We start from the raw sequence: 20364 nt of genomic DNA, 5'->3' as shown, positions 1-20364 counted from the left end.
CATATCACTACCAGTTATTCAGAGTCCTAGGAACATCAGTGTTGAAAGGGAACTAGAGATCACCAGGCAGAAGACCCTCATCCTACTTATGAAGAAACTAAAATGCATAGATGTTGATGAGAAACTGACACCTTATACATTCCTCACAAAGTACAAAGGATATTCTGTATTCCTTCAGTTCTTTCAGTTCTTCTTCTCTTCGCTGCTTTTCTATTAGTTCCTGCTGCCGAGAAACCTCATCAAGGAAGTTGGTCTCATCTTCGTCTAAGCCTCTTACCATGTTTTCTGAGGAAATAATTAAACAAGGAACACTTAACAGGCTAAAGGAAAAATATAGTCAAATAAGAATTTTCCTTGTCCTATTTTTTAATAATAGCAGATACTTCAGGGGATTAGAAGAATTTGTAAACACCAAAGCTTTTGGATAACATGACATAAAATCAAGGCATCTCTCCCATTACTAGATATTAGCATAAAATTAAAATGGGTATCTTGAGTTCTAAACAAAAATGTTCATTGTGGTCTAGATGGTAGAAAGTTGTCTCTTTTCCACCAAATGAGCATCTAAAGACAATTTTATCTAAAGATAATCAAGACAATTTCATGGCTGGTTAATAAAAGTGTTGCACAGGGCAAAAGCGCACCAAAAAGGCCCTGCAGAGTCCCTTGGACACTGTGTTTTCTGAAGCTTACTGAATTTGAACTGTTCTTCATACTCCTGCTGCTTCCTATCTTTCTGTTCCTGTAGCCTTTCATATAGAGACCGAGGGTCATAAACCTCCTCTGGGCATTCTGAAAGAAAGGGAGGGGGAAAAAAACATACTTTAGAATCCTTTCATATTATTTTGGAATCACAAAGGATTTTAAAGATAAAGTCAAGTCTCTGCATGATCTGAGGGCAAAGATAACACAAAAATAGTACAAAGTCCACAGCTTCCCTTTGGACCTCAGAGAGGGGCCAGCAGTTCTCAAAGCCAACTATCAATGTTAATAGGCCCATGGCCTGAGACAGTTAACTGGATGAGGGATCCACCCAAACCCTGCATGGTAGCAGCAGTCTCAGCTGTTCAGATCCTGGATCCACCTGAATAGATGGAATAGACTAGCGGAATCTCCTGGAAGACAGTGTGGCAGAGTGGAAAAGGCAAAGATGTGAGGACCCTGGTTCTGCTCCCAGCTATGGAGGCCTTACACAGGTCCCTTGAGCCTCAGTTTCTCTACTCTAAAGCGAAGACATTAATGCCCACTTTGCAGGGTTGTAAGGATTAAAGGTCTACAAGCCTCTATACCTTCTGGATCTTCAGGTTTTCGAACTTTCTCCCATTCTTCTTGCCTCCTTTTGCGCCGTTCATCTAATTCTGCCTCAGACACAAACCTCTTTTTGATAACAAGGTTACCATCATCCCCTCCATCCATAATGGAACAATCAGTCTACAAAAAAAAAAAACCATTTCAAGTGAGAACTGCAATTAAAATTCTAAAGAGAAACAAGAAGATTGAGCTCTGTCTCCCCCAGCAATAGACTTCCTCAAAATTCCTTTCAACCTTGAATTGAGAAATCCTCAAGCAGTTTAATTTACAGACCATTGATGAAAGCACATGATTACATTTTCCTAATGTATCAAGTAGTTTTATCAACATCTATGTTATCTACAAACTCAGCGAGAGGACCTGGAATAATTCTCATGATATGCCACAATAAATTTTACATTCCAGATTTTTCTCTGTCCCTCTAATATACACAAATTGGCCTCCTGGGCGCGCTGACATTGTTCCTTCTTGAAATTCCTGTTTCATGGATATTACACCACCTTGATTCACCTGTTTTTATTTCCAAGTAGATTCCGAAAGAAGAAACTCGGATATTCAAGGAGGCTTAGAGATGAGTCTAGTCCATTCAGCAGGGAAGTGATATGCCTAGAGGCACACAGACCACGAGTGGAGAAAGTAAGACTAGAAGAACCCAGATCTCCCCACTTCAGGTTCCATGTCCTCTGTACTCTACTAAAATGACTCCTCTTTCATCTCTTCCTGACCTTCCTCCCTGTAAACTCCAAATCTGTCCCAGTTAAGATTCTATCCTCCATCCTTCTTTTTTCTCATTCCCACAATCACCTCAACCACTTTATGCACTTTAGGCCCAGAGAAGTTAGGTCATTTGTCTAAGGTGATAAATGTGGTGAATGGTGGAGCTGAGAATCAAAGCCAGGCCTGAGAGCAAAAATTCATATTCTTACCCACTTCACCATACCCCTTCCCAGAAACCAGGGATCCTCCTTGAGAAGAAGGACATGTCAATTTCAGCTTTCTTCCTATATCAAATTCCAGTGCTGAGAATGTTCATGAAACATTTTTCTCTAGTAAAGACGAAAATGGAAACTGAGAAAATAAATCCAAACATGCAGAACAAAAGAATAGTCTCCGCCTAAATCCTACTGTTGAAATTTAGTTCAACGAAACAACAATGAGAAAATTTTTAAATTTACTAGAAAGAAAACCAAATCAATTGACAGAAGCTGTTGCTCCCACCTAAAGCCCACAACCTGGACACTTCTGATTTAGCATTACTTGATGTCTCCAGCCAGAGGCCTACTACAGAGACAGAATTGTTCTGTCTCTGTGACCATGCCAAAAATTCCTCAAGTTCTGCATAATGACCTCTTATGGAACAAGAGCCAACATTTTCTTAAATCTCTCTGGCAGAGAAAACATCAACTATGTAGAACTCTAATGGATGGGAGAGACATATTGGGCCCTCAATGTCCCCTTTCTTAGCTGTAGCTCTCCTTTCTCACCCTAAATTGGCTGTCCTCTCACACTTATTTCCTGGTAAATAATTCAGAGTGCAACGGGTCCTTAGAGCCCACCTCAAACAATTCTCCATCTGGCAGCAGAACCCACCATCCATACCCAGGAGATTTTCATCCAAGCCATACTTTAAAACTGTACTCCCTTCCAGGCAGCTGACTCTCTCTCTGAGCAGATCTGACTGGTAGGATAGTTCTTCCTTAAACTGAACTGAAATCTGTCTCCCTATAAATTCCACACACAGGTTCAATCCCCTGGGACTACACAAAAGGAGCCAAATCCCTTTTTCAACATGACAATGCTGCAGTTGTTTGAAGACAACTCCCATTTTCCTCCTAATTTGTCGCTTTTCTAGGTCAAACATTTCTAGTTCCTTTAATCTTATAAAATAGAGAATAAAAGTGTCTCAAAGCAGTGAACTTAACAAATTGCACATGATTTAAACCTGGGAAATAAATTTTAGGATATGGTAATGCAACTGGTATGCCAACAAATGCATCTCTTCACTCTCATTACACTTAAAAAAATGAAAATATTAATACTGAAAGAACTCTTCTAAAAGGCCAAAATAAAAACCTAGAATCTTACATGCTTCAATCTAAATAAGAATTCAGAGACTCTTAAGATTATTCTTATAATGTAAAATTAAGGAAGTAAAGCCATTTATTTAATTTTATAGCCTGTTGAGTTTTTGGAAAAAGAAGAACCTACCTTCATTTAACTTTAACAAAGATCCCTGAAACTCAAGGGGCAGAGCCTTTAGGATACATGTAAACAAGGGTTTGAATTTGAAACAGAAACTCTAGAAAAATAAGAATCTTCCCAACATTTATCAATTACTTTTGGGAAAAGACAAATTTATGGGATTCCAAGACATTCTTACTCTCCTTTTCATCAATCTTTTTCTCAAAAGTGTTAGAATTCGGGACTTCCCTGGTGGCGCAGTGGTTAAGAATCCGCCTGCCGAGGCAGGGGACACGGGTCGATCCCTGGTCCGGGAAGATCCCACATGCCATGGAGCAACTAAGTCCGTGTGCCACAACTACTGAAGCCCGCACGCCTAGAGCCCGTGCTCTGCAACAAGAGAAGCCACCGCAATCAGAAAACCGCGCACCTCAACGAAGAGTAGCCCCCATTCACCACAACTAGAGAAAGTCTGCACACAGCAACAAAAACCCAACGCAGCCAATAAATAAATAAATAAAGAGATTTTTTAAAAAAGTGTTAGAATTCAATTTCTACCCAAAGAGTTTAGCCTGTACTATTTCCCCATCTTTCACAAATAAGGACAAAATCAAGGATCACCGTTGGCTAATGAAAATGAAAACAAGGCAGAAACACATCAAAAAAAGGAAATTTAAAGACAATGGATTTAGAATTTGACAGAGAAACTCTACTTCTCTCAAAGGGTTGATTTCCTGAGAAAACACTCACACAGTAAAAACTAATGAACACTTGTAAAAAATCTGTTCTTTATTTTATTTTTTAAATAAATTTATTTTTTAGTTAGTAGTTTGTGGGCTCCAGAGCACAGGCTCAATAGTTGTGGCGCACAGGCTTAGTTGCTCCGTGGCATGTGGGATCTTCCCAGACCAGGGCTCAAACCCGTGTCCCCTGCATTGGCAGGTGGGTTCTTAACCACTACGCCACCAGGGAAGTCCAAAACTCTATTCTTTAAAGCTAATATAATCCTGACATTCCCTCATTCCCAAAATAAAACTAGATGACCACACCTAATTATAATAAATTTCTGTGAGTTTAAAAGGGCCAAGACTAAACCATAGACTGCTTTATCCATCTCTTTCTTCAATTTGCACATCTTCTGTAGGTCCTCATTCCCTGGCACTTCAACTACTGTTGTTCCCTTCTTGCCTTCAATGCCACCAGTGGCCCTCTGGCTAATTAATTGTTATATCAGGAGAGGTTAAAGTACAGAAAATGTTCATGAACAAGTGGTCATACTCTGGAGTATTCTGGATAATATTCAGAATATTTCTTCTCCAGAAATATTCAGGTCTTTTCAGGATTCAAAACTTCACTGTCAATAAATATTGCCAAGAAGTCAGCTTAACTTCAGACACCTTTCACTACAACCTAATCTAATTCAACCAATATATAACAAATACCTTCTGTTGCAGTCTCCTTACAAGAGGTAATGATACAGGTAATGATGAAGACAACAGACTCTGAGATCAAGAGACCTTGGTTCTGCCACTTATAAGTTGTATGATCCTGGACAAGTCACTTAACTCCTCTGAGCCTTAGTTTCCCAATCCACAGACTGCACTCACCAACGGGGATTAAAATAGTACTGCACAACATAAAGCTTTTGTGAGGATAACAAAAGAATTCATGTAAAGCACTTAGCACAGTGTTTGGCACCTGCTTAAAAACGCTTTGAAAGGTTTGCCATTACTTCAAAGTGCTATGCTAAGCTCTGGTTATGGGAGTGAGAGAAATACTGTCTGCACTCAAGGAGTGCAGGAGAAATAAATCAGTGATATAAACAACCATGATATGTGAAGTGGGAAAGGGACCACAACAGAGATTAGGAAAAACGTACATGTATACATATTTGGTAATTTTATATTTCCCCTTTACTGTGGTTCTCTCTTTTACTGTTTTATTATTAATTCAATTTAAATAAACTCAACATTGTGCTGAATGCTGAACTGTGTCCAGCACTGTGCCAAATTCTATGGGGTGATAAAGAAAATAAACTTTAAGAGTTAGTACTCTTGGGCCTCCCTGGTGGCGCAGTGGTTGAGAGTCCGCCTGCCGATGCAGGGGATACGGGTTCGTGCCCCGGTCTGGGAGGATCCCATATGCCGCGGAGCGGCTGGGCCCGTGAGCCATGGCCGCTGGGCCTGCGCATCCGGAGCCTGTGCTCCGCAACGGGAGAGGCCACAACAGTGAGAGGCCCGCATACCGCAAAAAGAAAAAAAAAAAAAAAAAAAAAAAAAAAAAAAAAAGAGTTAGTACTCTTGCACTAGTTAATACCAGATTAATAGTGTATGTAATGAATTACCAAAGTGAACAGTACAGGTATGAGGCAGTAATGAAGGGCACAAACATGGATCAATCAAGTTTCCCAGGCTGAAAACCTGGGCATGTATCTAGACTCCTTTTTCCCTTACATGCCACCAGTCTCCAAGTTCTGTTATTTCTACCTCATAATGATCTCTTTCTAATTCATCCTCTCCTTTAAGAGTCCTTTCCTTTCTAATCTCTTATTTTCAGGGCCTCATCTTGCATAAACTACTGCAGGAGCATTCCATTAGTCTCCCTGTTTCTCCTCTGGCCCCCATTCCAGCTATTTATTACTCTACTATAGCACTTACCCATTGTGTTTTATCATTTATGACTATTCCAACAGCCCTTTTTATTCACAGTGCTTATCAGCACAGTGTCTGCCATACGTTAAATATAAAGACATACTTACTGAATAAACCAACCATGGAGAGGATTTGAAGAATTTGAGCAGGGAGGAATGCTCTCACATGAATATTCTTAGATACTGTCCAATGTAAATTATAGAAAATGGTAGTCATTAAACAAATATTCACCAAAGCGTCTTTGTCCCATAGGGAATTTTATTTAAACACTATACAACTTGTGCAATAGGAAACACAAGACCAAAGATTACATCACGTTACTATATTAGATAGCTGACGTCTTCTTCAAGAATAACTCTTGTGGGACTTCCCTGGTGGTGCAGTGGTTAAGAATCCACCTGCCAACACAGGGGACACGGGTTCGAGCCTGGTCTGGGAAGATCCCACATGCCACGGAGCAACTAAGCCCATACACCACAACTACTGAGCCTGCACGCTAGAGCCCACGAGCCACAACTACTGAGCCCGTGTGCCACAACTACTGAAGCCCATGCGCCTAGAGCCCGTGCTCCTCAACAAGAGGGGCCACCACAATGAGAAGCCCGTGCACCGCAAGGAAGAGTAGCCCCTGCTCGCTGCAACTACAGAAAGCCCGTGCGCAGCGATGAAGACCCAACGCAGCCAAAAATAAATAAATAATTAAAAAAAAAAACCTCTTGCTACTTTCCTTTAATTTCAACTGACTAAACAAATGCTCTCACACTAAGCAATAAATATTTCCCACACAAAGCATTTTTCTCTGAAGAGTCCAGCATTCACTGTTTATTCTGCATTAGAAAGGTGATGAGTACCCACAACTTACCTTCTTCTGGAAGTAGCCAGAGAAACCAGAAATTAAAGTGTCTATTTCAAATTCCTACAGCCTATCTAAATTTTCACAAGTCTCTTATTTTCCTCTTTTGTTTGCTAGAATAATTTAAAACAAAACACAAACAAACAAAAGCCCAGGGGTCTGGGGATCTAATTATATAAATTCATTTAGGGATGAAGAGGATTTACATTGAGAATACTTATTTTGTCCTTACTGTGTTTAATTTTAGAAAGAATAAATGCTGCCAACTTTCCTTTACTCACATAGCTTTTCTGCATGGTGACTCAAGTTTAATGATCAAATTAAACATTACATTATTTTTAAAAGGATTATTTAAGTTCTTCAAATAGGGAATTCATGGAAAACCAAAACCATGCTAAAATCACTTTGTCCCAACTTAAAAGTTTCAAACTGATGCAAAGAGTTTTCAAATTTGCTTGACAGCCAAAGAAACAAAGTTCTTATATTTCAAGCTGAAGTAAATGTTAAACACTGCACTACTGTATTTGTACTGGAGACTGTAGTATTTAATTTCCAGGTTGGTGGGACAGAATGGACTCATACATACCATGCTATACAAGTTTTAAAAAACAAAACTTACACTGCTGCTCCCAAAATAATTGCCACTGCTGACCTGAAAATTATTCCATTTAGCTCGTGCCATGATACAAATTAATGAGATCTGGTTTCCTATGGAACTGAATTTTGTGATGGCAGACTACCTAAGTGTTTACACACTAGCCACCATACCCTCCTAATTTCTAACATTAGATACACTGTACGTGTAAAAATACACCAGGGAGGATCAGATCTCTGTGTTACAGTGTTCTAAGGCTTCCCTTTGGGGAGCAAAAACAATAGGCCAATCTACTTTCTTTCTGTCAGTAAATATACTTAAGTACTGCTCTTCCAACATTTTTATCCTGATGTTCAAGTCACATGGGATTTCAAAACGCAGGACAGCAACTAAGAGGAATTTGCCATCTGGCAAGCTCAAAAATATTCCAAATAAAGACTGCTTTCTGGCCAGAAGACACTTCTACCAAGCTACAGCAGTTCAGATCAAGCCAACTTTCCCTGTATTATATCCTGATCTGGGAAGATCCCACATGCCACGGAGCAACTAAGCCCATGCGCCACAACTACTGAAGCCCACGTGCCTAGAGCCCGTGCTCTGCAACCAGAGAAGCCACAGCAATGAGAAGCCCGCGCACCGCAACCAAGAGTAGCCCCCACTCACAGCAACTAGAGAAAGCCCACAGGCAGCAATGAAGACCCAATGCAGCCAAAAATAAATAAATAAATAAATAAAACTTCAGAGAATGACAACTACTAACAGAGAACACTTTGTCAGCACTTATTACTAGACAAAGTAATCCTTAGTCACTCTTCTAACCCTGAGGCTTATTTAACCTACTCCACTAGCAAAGGAGACTAAAGAATCTCAAAATGAGGGTACACCATAAGCAATGTAATTCATATTTAGAATGTTTACTATAAAGAGCAATTTGAAGCAAACTTCTGGTTGTCTAGGCATCTAAAAAACACATAAAGTTAAAAGTTAAAAAAAAACCTGAATATACATTTATCTTTCCATAGCACAAGAACAAAATCTCATCATATGTGCATTTACCCTGAATTCATCTATATCCACTGGAAGAAAAAAAGAGAGAACTTAAATATTGGTTCCCTTAGCTGATACTCAGCTCCCCAATTCATGTGTGCCTCTCAGAGTATAAACACTTCCCTCACTATGTGTGATTCTAATATTAGTTATATATTTTTACACATTGTGATTCCTAAATGCAAACCAACTATTTCATCTGGGACTCAAAGGAAGAAAAACAGCATCTGTTTCAAAGTTGGAGGAAAATCTGGCCATGCTGGAATTTTGCTGCACTGGTATACCTACATCCAACATGGTGCCTCCCTAAAAGTTTTTCGAGGATAGCTATGATTACACACTATTTTACGATCTGGGCTAACTCTGGAACCTAACCCACACTAAATCATACTCCTTCCCACCCCCACCCTCCAGGCTTTATGTATCTCCTCTCTTAAGGCCAAATTTAAAAAAGAAAAAAAAAAGATTTTACATTACACCAATCATACAAGGCCCACTAACTCATTCAGCTGTATTTCTGAAGTAAATCTTTACAGGGAACCTATTATGTGCAAGGCACAGTGCTAGGTAGTAAACTGGCACTACTTTTTAGCAAGTGAGGAACTTGCATTCAATAAAAGAGATAAGGTTGGTACATGAGCAATTTAAGGAAATGTAGAATGAGGTTAAATGCTCTAAGAGAATAGAAGTTAGATAAGGAAGACTAGAAAAAAAAGCACAGGGGAAGCTTAATTTTGCAGCTATGACACTGCACAGTGAAAAGTGGTGGAAGTTTTAGATATATTAAGAAAAATAATCTTTAACTCAAGTTTGCCTGAAATGACATATTTCACACTCTAAAATCAAAATCAAAGGGGGCCTTCATTTCCAGAAATAGTGGGCTAGGTAATTGAGACCAAACCCCTACCTCTATGACTAGTAAAACTGGAAGAATTTTTTTAAATAATTTTTAAACAAATAGAAAAGCTAACAAGATGGTAAAGAATTTGGCCAAAAACCCAAGACAAGGTGAAAACCAGATTAAGTCCAATATTCAAACTGGTTTTCATCCCAAGGATTTCTCTGATCTTGAAAGCTGCTGTTTTGGTGCCCTTGTGAAGCAAAACTCAAAAGCAGGGAGCCCAACCAGGGTGTGCGGAGTTTGATAACCACCTCTTTCTCCATCTTAATCTGGTACCCCAAAGAGCTACACCATGAAGGTAAAGGTGAACTGGTAAGAAAAAAAGCAGGAATAATGGGTAACAGAAACAGACCCAAAGGAAATTCACATTCCCAAAGGAATTAACACATATAGATTACAAAACAACTATGCTTACCATGTTTAAAGAAATAAAAACCAAGCCTCAAAATTAATAGCAGAGAATAAGAAACTGTAAGACAGTGGCATGGCACATTTGAAAAGAAAAAAAAATAGAACTTCAGTAACTAAAACATGCAATAACTGAATTTAAGATTGCAACAGATGAGTTTAGTAACAGGTTAGAAATAACCTATGAGAGAATTAATAAAGAATAAATTATCCAGAATATAGTATAGAAAAATAAAAAGAGTAAGAGGCACAAAGAAGAGAGTGAAAAGGTCTATGTTAAGTCAATAAAGAAGGAAGATAAACAGGGCAGAAGCAATACATGAATATAAAATGGCTGAGAATTTTACAGAACAATGAAAGACACCAATCCACAAATTAATAAGTGTAATAAACACCAAACTGAACAGAAACAAATCCATAGTTGCATACATCATAATGAAAATGCAGAAAACCAAACACAAGGACAAAACAATCTGTAAAACGCATCCTATAGAGATCATATTTGAGAATTAAGACAAAGTATGTACAAAAGGTGATCAGTGAGCACACTGAAATTGTTTAATTTAGCTGCCACCAAGACATAATTGCACACAACTGAGTCTACGGCTGAACCATGCACTTAAATTACTTCATTTATCAGATACGTGGTTTTCAATTTCTGAAAATTGAAGCTTGATTCAATCAATTGAAGCTGCTTCAATCAAGCAGCAGCTTGATTCTAACCAAAACAGCAAGATTCTTAGAAGCTAAAGGTAAACACTGTTAACCAGGTAAATGGTATTGACATAATTCTTCCTTTCTTACAACCACGAAGAATTTCTCACCTGAGGCACCAAGACCTCAGGTGAGAAAGATAATTGGGCAGCCTCAGCTTTCAGACCCTTACAAATTGTTAATCTCGAGCTCTATTTGAAAGACTGTACAAGCTGCCTTTACCTCAGCTCAATTGCTTGTTATCAAAAAGGGGCCTACACACTAATTCCTCTCAAGGGTTTCAAAAGCAGTGCCTTCCAAACCATTTAACGGGGTCCTTGTTAACACAGCAATAAGGCAAACAGCTGAATGAATTATCAACAAATCTTACCCAACAGCTGGTACACAAGAGGTCATTGGGAATTCTGACCACCAGACCCGCACTTGGCTTCCTGGGTCCCACCCAACACCCCAGTCCGACTATCTGGGGTGGGGCCCGAAAATATGCATTTTAAAAGGGCCGCAGAAGCTCTTGTTTTCTACTAGTTTAAGAACCAGTGCTCTGAACGAATAGGTCTCCCCCTTTCCCGCCATGCGCACTGACATTCACCTGGGCCAGCAACTCTCAAACAAGACGCTTCAACCCGCGCGGTCTTAGTTTCCTAAGTTTTCTGCAAAACGAGCACACCGGTTTGTTTTCTATTAGAAGAAAACGCGCTGAGCACATCTACTGGTACATGGTACATAATGTTTCTTCTCCTGCACTAATTCCCGTGACTCAATCATTTCCCACCAGGCACCCCCCACATCTCCTGAGTAGCCTGGAGCCGTGCCAAGACCTCTGGGATAGAGCCCGCTCCTCACCTGGAGCCTGGGTGGCCCCACCTGACAGAAAAGGTAGAGGGGAGCCGACTAGAGGCCCAAAGTCCCAGTACCGCTTGAAAGGGTCGGCATCCTCCTCCACAGGACCTGAAGGCATTCCCGCGGGCTCCCTCGGCTTCCCTCAGGCTGGGCCCCGCAAGCCCCTGTCCCCGGTGACTCAGAACACTGGGCGAGAGAGCGGACTGAGGGCAGACCTGGCCCCAAACCTCCCACCAAACGCAGCCACTCACCTCCGGAGCGAGGAAGCAGGAGCCCAGGTCTCGCTGCCTGGCCAGGGCCCAGGCCGCACTCACTTACCAGCGTGTGGGAGGCGAGACCCCCTCACCTCGGCGGCGCCCACCCCAAACCGCCACCGCAAGGGCCGTTCGCTCTTCAGTAAAAAGAAACAGAAAGAAAGTAAAAACAGAAAAAAAAGCAAGAAAATAGCCTTTGCTTTTATATTTCTTTCGACCCTCCCGAGCTTCCTTTACCTCACCGCCACAACACAGCTCCACCCCCCTTCCGGCAGCGTAACCCAATCCGCACCTCTCTTCCTCCCCAGGAGACAGATGGAAATCCGGTCCCTGGAAAGCTAGCGGGAGAGACCTGATTGGGCCATTCACACTTCAGCAAGGTGATTGGCCAGCTCCCTCCAGGGGGGCGGGCCGAGCGGCGATGTCACGTGATGTGGTCTCTGAAAGATGATTGGCTTACAGGAAGAGGGATTGCCACCGAGGAAGGGGCGTTTCCTAGGGGACCGAGGGAGGGCCTGGGCGGTACGAAGCGGGGGTGGGCCCAGCACGTAATGGCAGCGCTGTGGCCTCGCGTCCATCTTTACCGCTCTCTCGGACCTGTCACAAAGGAGTTGCTCCGCCGCCGCCGCCGCCTCCTCCCTCGGGTGGGCCCGGGAGCTGGAGAAAGTCAGTGCCGCAGCCCAGTCACGCTGCTCCGGGAAGCCCCTGGGGACGCGGATCGGGGGGAATCCCAGGGCTGGGGACGTCAGTGAGGGAGGGGAACAGCCTCCCGAGTCTGCGGCGGAGAGACCGGACTGGGGCCGGAGGAGGTTCCGAGAAGGGGCCTGGGAGGGGGTGGCGTTGGGCAGAGCCCAGGAAACAGGCCGGAGGTCCTCCAGCGAGGCCCGTGCTGAACGCGCCCGGAGAGGTTTCTGGAAGAGGGTGTTCCCCCTTTAGGGGGTTCTTGACCGAGGAGGTTGTTGGGGGTCGCCCTTCTGAGGAGGCCGCGACTAAAGGGGCCCAGGTGAGAAGCAGGTAGCTCCTGGGAGGCTGCTGATATTTAGGAGTGCTCCTCAGGGGTGCCCAGGGTGGAGGAGGTAGGTGGGAGGACGCTTGGGGAGGGTTTCCTTTTGTGGAGTTTGAGGTTTAGGTGGCACGAGTGGGAGGTAGACCATAGCCGGGGAAGCTTAGACGTGCCTTAGGGTCAAGAGACGCCTCAGAGAGAGAGGCTAGGAGTTGGGAGCCAGAGCTAGCGGGTTCTACCTCGGAGGCCCCATGTGACAAATGGGTAAGGGCCTGGAGAGAGGGGATCTGCTGCGCGGTTCCGGGAAGAAAAGACCCCCATCCATAGGAAAGCCTGGGTGGGGAATAGTGAGAGGGAAGCGGGAATGGCAAGCGCTTTCCTCTCAAACACAGGATTCAGCCGCTTCTGGGCATAGTGGAGGTGGAGTGGGGGAAGTCCGTCCCACCAACACGCCCTGCGTGACTCTAGATCAGGCTTTTGTTCTACCTGCTACCTCAGTTTCCCTGTCTTTGAGGGCGGAGGTAGAGGCAGAAATGGTCCACTGAGACTCTGGCGTTCTATCCTGTATAGCTGTCTGAATGAGGTTGCTCCCCCTGGAGTGTTGTACTTTGAACTTCTGAAGGTTAGAAGTGTCTATTTAACTGACTGAATAGAGTCCCTTAGTTGTCCAGGCCCCTTACCTACCATCTCCTCCTCCTTAACCTCCTTAGGTCTCTTCTGTAAAATAACACAGTGTGTGAAAGTACTTTACAGACTACAAGCTGTGTGAAAGTAAAGTATTGTGATTCTACCATCAAAGGGGTTGCTGTTGAGAAATGAAAGTGAAGGCACTTTCTAAACTGTAAAGCAGTATGTAGATGTAAGGGATTAGCATTAATACACTTGTTGATCACCTATGGAGTGCTGGGAGCCATATTGTACGGAAAGCTTCAAGGTTTACAGCTTTGTAGGTCATATAATCTTAAACCCATGATTTCAACCCCTGCTTAGATGCGGGTAGAGGGATTTCCAGTTTTGCTCCCAGAGTTTTAATTTACTTTGAACTTCTGATGGTACTGGCAGAAGGTAGCCCTATGATATAATCTTTTCCTTCGGGAATTTTTTTTTTCTGACAGCTGAAATTTTCTTGTAGGTAATTTGATCTCAATATTGTAAACTACCTCCCCTTTTCCCATATATATGTATTTGTGGCCTTTGGATGTCTACAGGTAGTGAATATCATGTTTCCTCCCTCAGTTGTGATTTTATAAATGAGACCTCCTCTTTTTTCCGTGAATACTATGCCTTCCTGTAGTAGCCCCAAACTATAGATTATGAGGCGCATTAGCAATTGCGTTTATATTTCTCTTCCACAGTGTTTTTTTTCTACTTTTCACCATATATAGTTTGCATTTCCTGGGGTGACATCTTGCCTTGTAGCTCCCTCTGTGAGGTTATACATACTGTGCCCATGTCTGACATTTTCCTAATTTTTGGTTAGTTGCATTTGCTGGAGCTGGTTTAACAAATATTTAGTAATTTGTGATTTTTGAAGTTTTTTTTTTAAACAAAAAGCCGACTTGAACTTCCTGTTTTTCTAATCTTATGTTCCATGAGTCTTTTTTGAAAAAATCACTGTGGTGATTTTGTGAGCTTTCTGGTTCCCAGGGTACATGTCGTCCAGACCTACTGCTTAAGGTCTGTGTCCTGCTTTTGCTGTTTTCATTATTTCTGTACTCCATGATTATTTTTACGTTATTGACTATAGGAAGTGTTCCAGCATACTCTATGTGGACTTTTTCTGCTTTGTCAGCAAAATAACTTTCCAGTTAGTAAATTGGCCAAGAATCAAGAGAAAATAAAAACTTAGCATTTTATGTAGTAGTGTGTTATTCTGTAGTGAGTAGGGGAAAACAACAACTTTGAGGTATGTTTTGGCAAGAGTATAATCAAAAAAAAACCATTGTGTGTTCCTAAAGTGAATTTATTACAGTCTGTTTCAACTCATGAGCTTAATTCAGTCTATCAAGAATTGCCGGGCCTCCCTGGTGGCGCAGTGGTTGAGAGTCCGCCTGCCGATGCAGGGGATACGGGTTCGTGCCCCGGTCTGGGAGGATCCCATATGCCGCGGAGCGGCTGGGCCCGTGAGCTATGGCCGCTGGGCCTGCGCATCCGGAGCCTGTGCTCCGCAACGGGAGAGGCCACAAGAGTGAGAGGCCCGCATACCGCAGAAAGAAAAAAAAAAAAAAAAAAAAAAAAAAGAATTGCCTATGCTTTTCCTAATGAAGTAATTTGTTATAATGAAATGAGAAGTCATTTTGCATTCTTTAAAATACAACTCTCTTGGACAATCTAGTACCCATATAGTTTGAAAAATTATTAGGAATTCTTGAGATGGTAATCACTATCACGCTACTTTTTTTTAAATTAATTTTTGGGGGCTGTGTTGGGTCTTCGTTGCGCACAGTCTTTTCTCTCTTAATTGCGGCAAGCGGGGGCTACTCTTCGTTGCAGGGTGTGGGCTTCTCATTGAGGTGGCTTCTCTTGCTGTGGAGCACAGGCTCTAGGCATGCGGGCTTCAGTAGTTGTGGCACGCGGGCTCTAGAGCACAGGCTCAGTAGTTGTGGCACGCAGGCTTAGTTGCTCCACGGCATGTGGGATCTTCCCGGACCAGGGATCGAACCTGTGTCCCCTGCATCCGCAGGCAGATTCTTAACCACTGCACCACCAGGGAAGTCTTACTATTATGCTACTTTAAATTGGAAATTTTCTGTTTTGTGGTAGGATTCTTGTAAAGTAAGATGTGACCGTCACAGGGTTGCAAAAGTAAGTGAAAAGTCATTAGACATCACAGACAGGAACCACAGTAGAACAACAGTAATCTATTTCAAAAGAGTTATGGCCGGGGAAGGATGGGTAGTAAAGTATTTAGCTTCTCTTCAAATATTTGGGCATTTTTCAAGGCATTTACCATTGAATTTGGAATGTTTTTTCCTGGTATGCAAGTTAGAAAATTGAAGAACAGAACAGTTATGAAGTAGTAAATGTCATAACTTGGGCCACCACCTTAGGAGGAGACTTTCACAACTTTTAGAAATGCAAAAAAGTGAATATGTTCCCTTTGGTTTATCTGTTCAATAAGTTGGCTTTTGGTATAGTTTTCTTGCCAACCTTTATGATTAGAAAAAAAGTACATATTTGTTATATTTTACTCTCAGTGTCCATTCCAGAAGGGAATGCTTGCTGGTTCAGTATGTAAAAGCATGTTTAACTGTAGATAACTATGATATATACAAGGCTAAATGAGATAAAGTTATCTAATAAATAGTGATAAGCTCTTAGAGAATATTCCCCTTTCTCCCTCTCTAAGCTTTTGAAAACTAAGAATGCATTTGAGACAGCAAAGGATTGATGCACTCCTTAAGTTTGTTAAGGAATGAACCCTGTATGTAGCTTTCTTATTGCTTGAAATTATAGTTTCCAAGCATCATTTCATGTATATATATATACATCAAGTAGAAGGTTTTGAAATACCTTACTTGGCAGGTTTATTATTACCTCAGTTTAATGTTTCAGTATTAGTTTTTTTTTCTTACCCCTTCTACCTCCTGAAGAATTAAGTTTCCTCTTCTGAGCTCCTTTAATGCAATGATTCTCAAAGTATGGCTCCTACCTGGCCCCTCTCCTTTTTTTCAGTTCTTATTGCTTCATAGTTGTTCATACCTACCTATGCCTAAAGGCTACTTATTAATAACCTGCCAAGTAAATTATTAAGGATTACTAAAACATAATATTCATAAACCAAAACTAGCACAACATTAGAGTTTATTGTTATCTCTAATACCTTTTTCTCCCAGGAAGTACTGTCATGGGAAACTTGGCACCAAAGCAAAGCTTCTTACATGTCATATGCAGAATGGGGATTCCTACAATATTCAGGAAGGGATGATGCTTATTTGGGAGGCATCATCAGTATTGTCTCAAATTGATCTCGGTTTTTCATCGTGTTTCCTCTTTATTATTCATTAAAGTTACTGTTAGCTTTATCTTTATCAATTTAATTTATGGACTTTCAGTTAACCTTTCACTGTGTGGTCAGGGATATTTGTACCAACAATATTTTGGCTTATTTAAGACATGAATATGTTGCAGTGCAAATATAAATCCTTCATTCCTCTTTTGCTAATGCTGATTTATACAGTCACCTAAAAACTTTCTCCTATGGAGATACTTGAATGTTACTAAGTTCCTTTTCCACTGGAAGAATGGTGGAGCGAGAGGCCTCCTCCTAGTGAACCTGACACTATATGCATGGGCTTCTGTGGCAGGTACTATATTATGGGTTGGGCGCTCTGTGTTGTCTGTCCTTCATCCGTTTAAGAAGAGCATGAGGGACCTTTTTTCATCTTTGCTCTGTGCCTGGCATATAAGCATTAGATTCATATTTATTGAGTGATGTTGTCTCAGCTTCTCAAAGAGATAAATTTTTTTACAGATTTTTAAAAACATTTTTATTGGAGTATAATTGCTTTACAATGGTGTGTTAGTTTCTGCTTTATAACAGAGTGAATCAGTTACACATATACATATATCCCCTTTACAGATTTTAGAATAAACTCACTTAAAATGCTTATTGAATACCTGTTAGGTTCTGGTAGGTATACAGTCGAGAGAGCAATTGAGTGTTTTCAGACACCACTTTAAGTGGATCTCATTAAGGAAAGTGTGGCTATTCATACTGTTTACACATTTTGTTTGCTTTTCTTAATAGCAAAGAGTTTCCTATAACAGAAAAATCCTTTTCCTTCAGATTTGTTAATCATGTATGTGTTTGAATGACACATCTATATTATTTCCTGTTATTTGGTCTCCTGGAAGTGAGAATCCCAAACAGCATGGAGTATTACATTTGTTTTTCTCCTCTGTATGGTAGCCATCATTAGCACTTACCTCAGTTCTTCCTTAGCATTTCCTTTTTTGGGTCCAAGGCACATTTTTCAACCTTTGAGACCAGACAGGGATTATTCATTTCTCCTTTTTTTTTTTTTCCCCTCTCTTTTTTACTGTTATTTGCTTCTGGAAATCCCTTACTCTGTGCTAGCCGTAAATACTCCTTCTCTAACAGTTTAACCAGAAAAATTACCTACTTTTCCCTCAAAGATGTACTTTCTTAAACCAACTTCAGTGCATAAGAGAAATATCAGAATCATTCAGTGCTTTTCCCAGACAACTTGAAGGTTACAATCCAGGGGATAAGAATACTCTATGTGACTTAAACCTCAAGTGCCCAGTGCCACTGCAGACAGTTTTGGACACCTGGATGACATGTAAAAATATCTTATCAGAGCTGCCTTTCCTTTTGGGGGAAAAGTGAAGTTCCAACCAAATATTTCACAATCTTTCACTTCCCTTTCCCCTGAATATCAGATGCCTTAGAGTCTAGAGACAAAAAATGCTCTTGTTAAAATGTCTTTAGGTGGTTTCTGTTTCGACTGGCAAGTGTTCTCTTGATATACAATACACCTTTCTTATCTACTTTGCTACCAAAGAATCTTGTTGCCCTCCAAGTTTTCCCCATTTAAATACAAGAAAATTGTGGTCATTGGGGTGTCCTGCAGGATATTTTAAAAGCAAATATATTTCTGGGTAAGTTTCCCTGTCTTGATAGGGTTTGAGTTATACAGGTATACACACTAGACAAAGTTCAGCACATACATGGTTAAGACCTGTACATTTTAGTACATATAAATATAACCTCAAAACATATTGAAGTCCAGTTAGTGATACGCATACTGAATTTTTTAGGGGGAAGTATACTGATGCCTTTGAAATGCATCAAAAAAAATAGGTGGATTGATGATGGATAGAGATGTGTAGAGATGTGATAAAGCAAGTATAGTAATATGTAAATGGTAGAATCTAGGTGGTGGGTATATAGATGTTCACTGTAAAATTCACCTTTGCTATATGTTTGAAATTTTTCATAATAAAATGTCGGAGGGGCATAATGAACATTACACTGGAAGCTATCACTTGGAATGCATTCACTTTCTTAGGGGAAAAATCCAAAACATTTTCTAAGGAGAGAAAATCATTAATATTTCCAGTGTATTATATATTGTTATTGTTCATGCTATACAATTTAGCCTTTGGGTGGTGGATTGGAAACAAGTGCTGCATCCACTGTTTTGGAACAATGAGGTAAAGATGACAGCAATAGTAATTTTATGCCCAAAGTTTGGTTTTTCTTCCTATGGTCATTCATTTAACCTCTCCTGTCTTGGCAGCACAATCCTGAAGTCTTATTTTCAGAGAAAAGAAAGTGTTCTTAAAGTCACTGAGCTGTATTATGATTGAATGCAAGCAAATATTTGAAGAGATGAATCATTGATTCCTGGACCATTTGTTAGAGAGGGTTAGGGCATTTGGCAGATGTCTCTGTGGTGAGCTGTTTATGATGGTAGAGGTCTGTGTTTTGAGAACCAGACCTCACTCCTTTAACACTAAACTTACTGAGAGCCCAAGTTTGTTTTTTCCCCCTCTCAGAGCGGCTTTAAAACATAAGAAATGTAAAATTAATAAATCATAAATGATATAGAAATGGAAAGAATAGTCTTTACTTTTTTCAAAGGGGGAGGATAAAAATAAATAATACTACACTTCAGAGAAGTAGATTTGCAAAGGAAATGTTTGTAATTATGCCCTTTTAGCAAAATAGTCATGAACAGTGTAATGATTTAAAAAGCATTACCATTTAGATGGTAAGAAAAGTATTTCTTTTTTAAAAATAAATTTATTTATTTTTATTTATTTATTATTTTTGGCTGTGTTGGGTCTTCGTTGCTGCCCGCAGGCTTTCTCTAGTTGCGGCGAGCGGGGGCTACTCTTCGTTGCGGGGCGCGGCTTCTCATTGACGAGCACAGGCTCTAGGCGCCCGGGCTTCAGTAGTTGTGGCTCGCAGGCTCTAGAACGCAGGCTCAGTAGTTGTGGCGCACGAGCTTAGTTACTCTGCAGCATGTGGGATCTTCGTGGACCAGGGCTCGAACCTTTGTCCCCTGCATTGGCAGGTGGATTCTTAACCACTGTGCCACCAGGGAAGCCCAAGAAAAATATTTCTGCTAAGCAGTGGCATCCAGTGGTATCACTATCATGAAATCAGTTGATGATTGCCACAGCTGCAAATCTGATAATTGTATATATTTAAATTATGTGACTAGCTTTTTTTTTTTGGTTTCAAAACTGACTTGACCATCTAATGCTAAGTAGTCTTCAAACTTAAGGTGAAGTATATAGGTATTACAAATGTGTTGCCTTTACATAATCTCTAGTCTTACTCATTTTCCATTCCATTCAGTCTGTCAACCCTTGGATAACATTACCCATAAGCAGGGTACCGTCTAGGTTCAGTATGATACTTCATATGATGGATGTGGTGGGAAATAATAGGGAGCTGTTTCATTGTGTTAGTATGTACCGTACATAATCACTAATGGATGTAACTGTTTTCTAATGGTTATTTTGGCTAACCTCTCCAAAAGACTATGTTCAGAGATAGTCTCAGTTCATTTTTCTGGAAAAGGAGATTAACTTTTTAGACCCCAGAAGAATCACCCTTTAGTGTTTCAAT

General features: G+C 40.9%; 2 protein-coding genes across 6 annotated transcripts in view; one reads left to right on the top strand and one right to left on the bottom strand.

Annotated features, from left to right (window-relative positions):
* Positions 1 to 12035, bottom strand: part of PSME3IP1 (proteasome activator subunit 3 interacting protein 1) — a 45663-nt gene extending 33628 nt beyond the window's left edge. Inside the window, exons 1-4 of one of the 4 annotated variants that reach the window (XM_081216458.1) lie at positions 11820 to 12035; positions 1290 to 1431; positions 694 to 792; positions 164 to 285 (exon numbers count right to left, since the gene is read on the bottom strand). In XM_081216458.1, the coding sequence (XP_081072584.1) occupies positions 164 to 285; positions 694 to 792; positions 1290 to 1416 (348 nt within the window). In that variant the 5' untranslated portion in view covers positions 1417 to 1431; positions 11820 to 12035. Of the gene's footprint in view, positions 1 to 163; positions 286 to 693; positions 793 to 1289; positions 1432 to 1821; positions 1843 to 11752; positions 11772 to 11819 lie in introns of those variants that run through there. The other 3 variants (XM_081216460.1, XM_081216459.1, XM_081216461.1) reach the window with 3 other exon arrangements.
* A 251-nt stretch (positions 12036 to 12286) lies between these two features.
* The window catches only part of RSPRY1 (ring finger and SPRY domain containing 1), a 47220-nt gene continuing 39142 nt past the window's right edge, over positions 12287 to 20364 (top strand). Inside the window, exon 1 of one of the 2 annotated variants that reach the window (XM_081215798.1) lies at positions 12287 to 12421. The gene's annotated coding sequence lies outside the window, so the exon portion shown is untranslated. Of the gene's footprint in view, positions 12422 to 12502; positions 12759 to 20364 lie in introns of those variants that run through there. The other variant, XM_081215799.1, reaches the window with a different exon arrangement.

This window comes from Mesoplodon bidens (genome assembly GCF_964165515.1).
Source record: "Mesoplodon bidens genome assembly, chromosome: 18".
NCBI lineage: Eukaryota > Metazoa > Chordata > Mammalia > Artiodactyla > Ziphiidae > Mesoplodon > Mesoplodon bidens.
The sequence above is the reverse complement of the archived record's forward strand: the minus strand, read 5'-3'. Positions and strand labels throughout refer to the sequence as shown.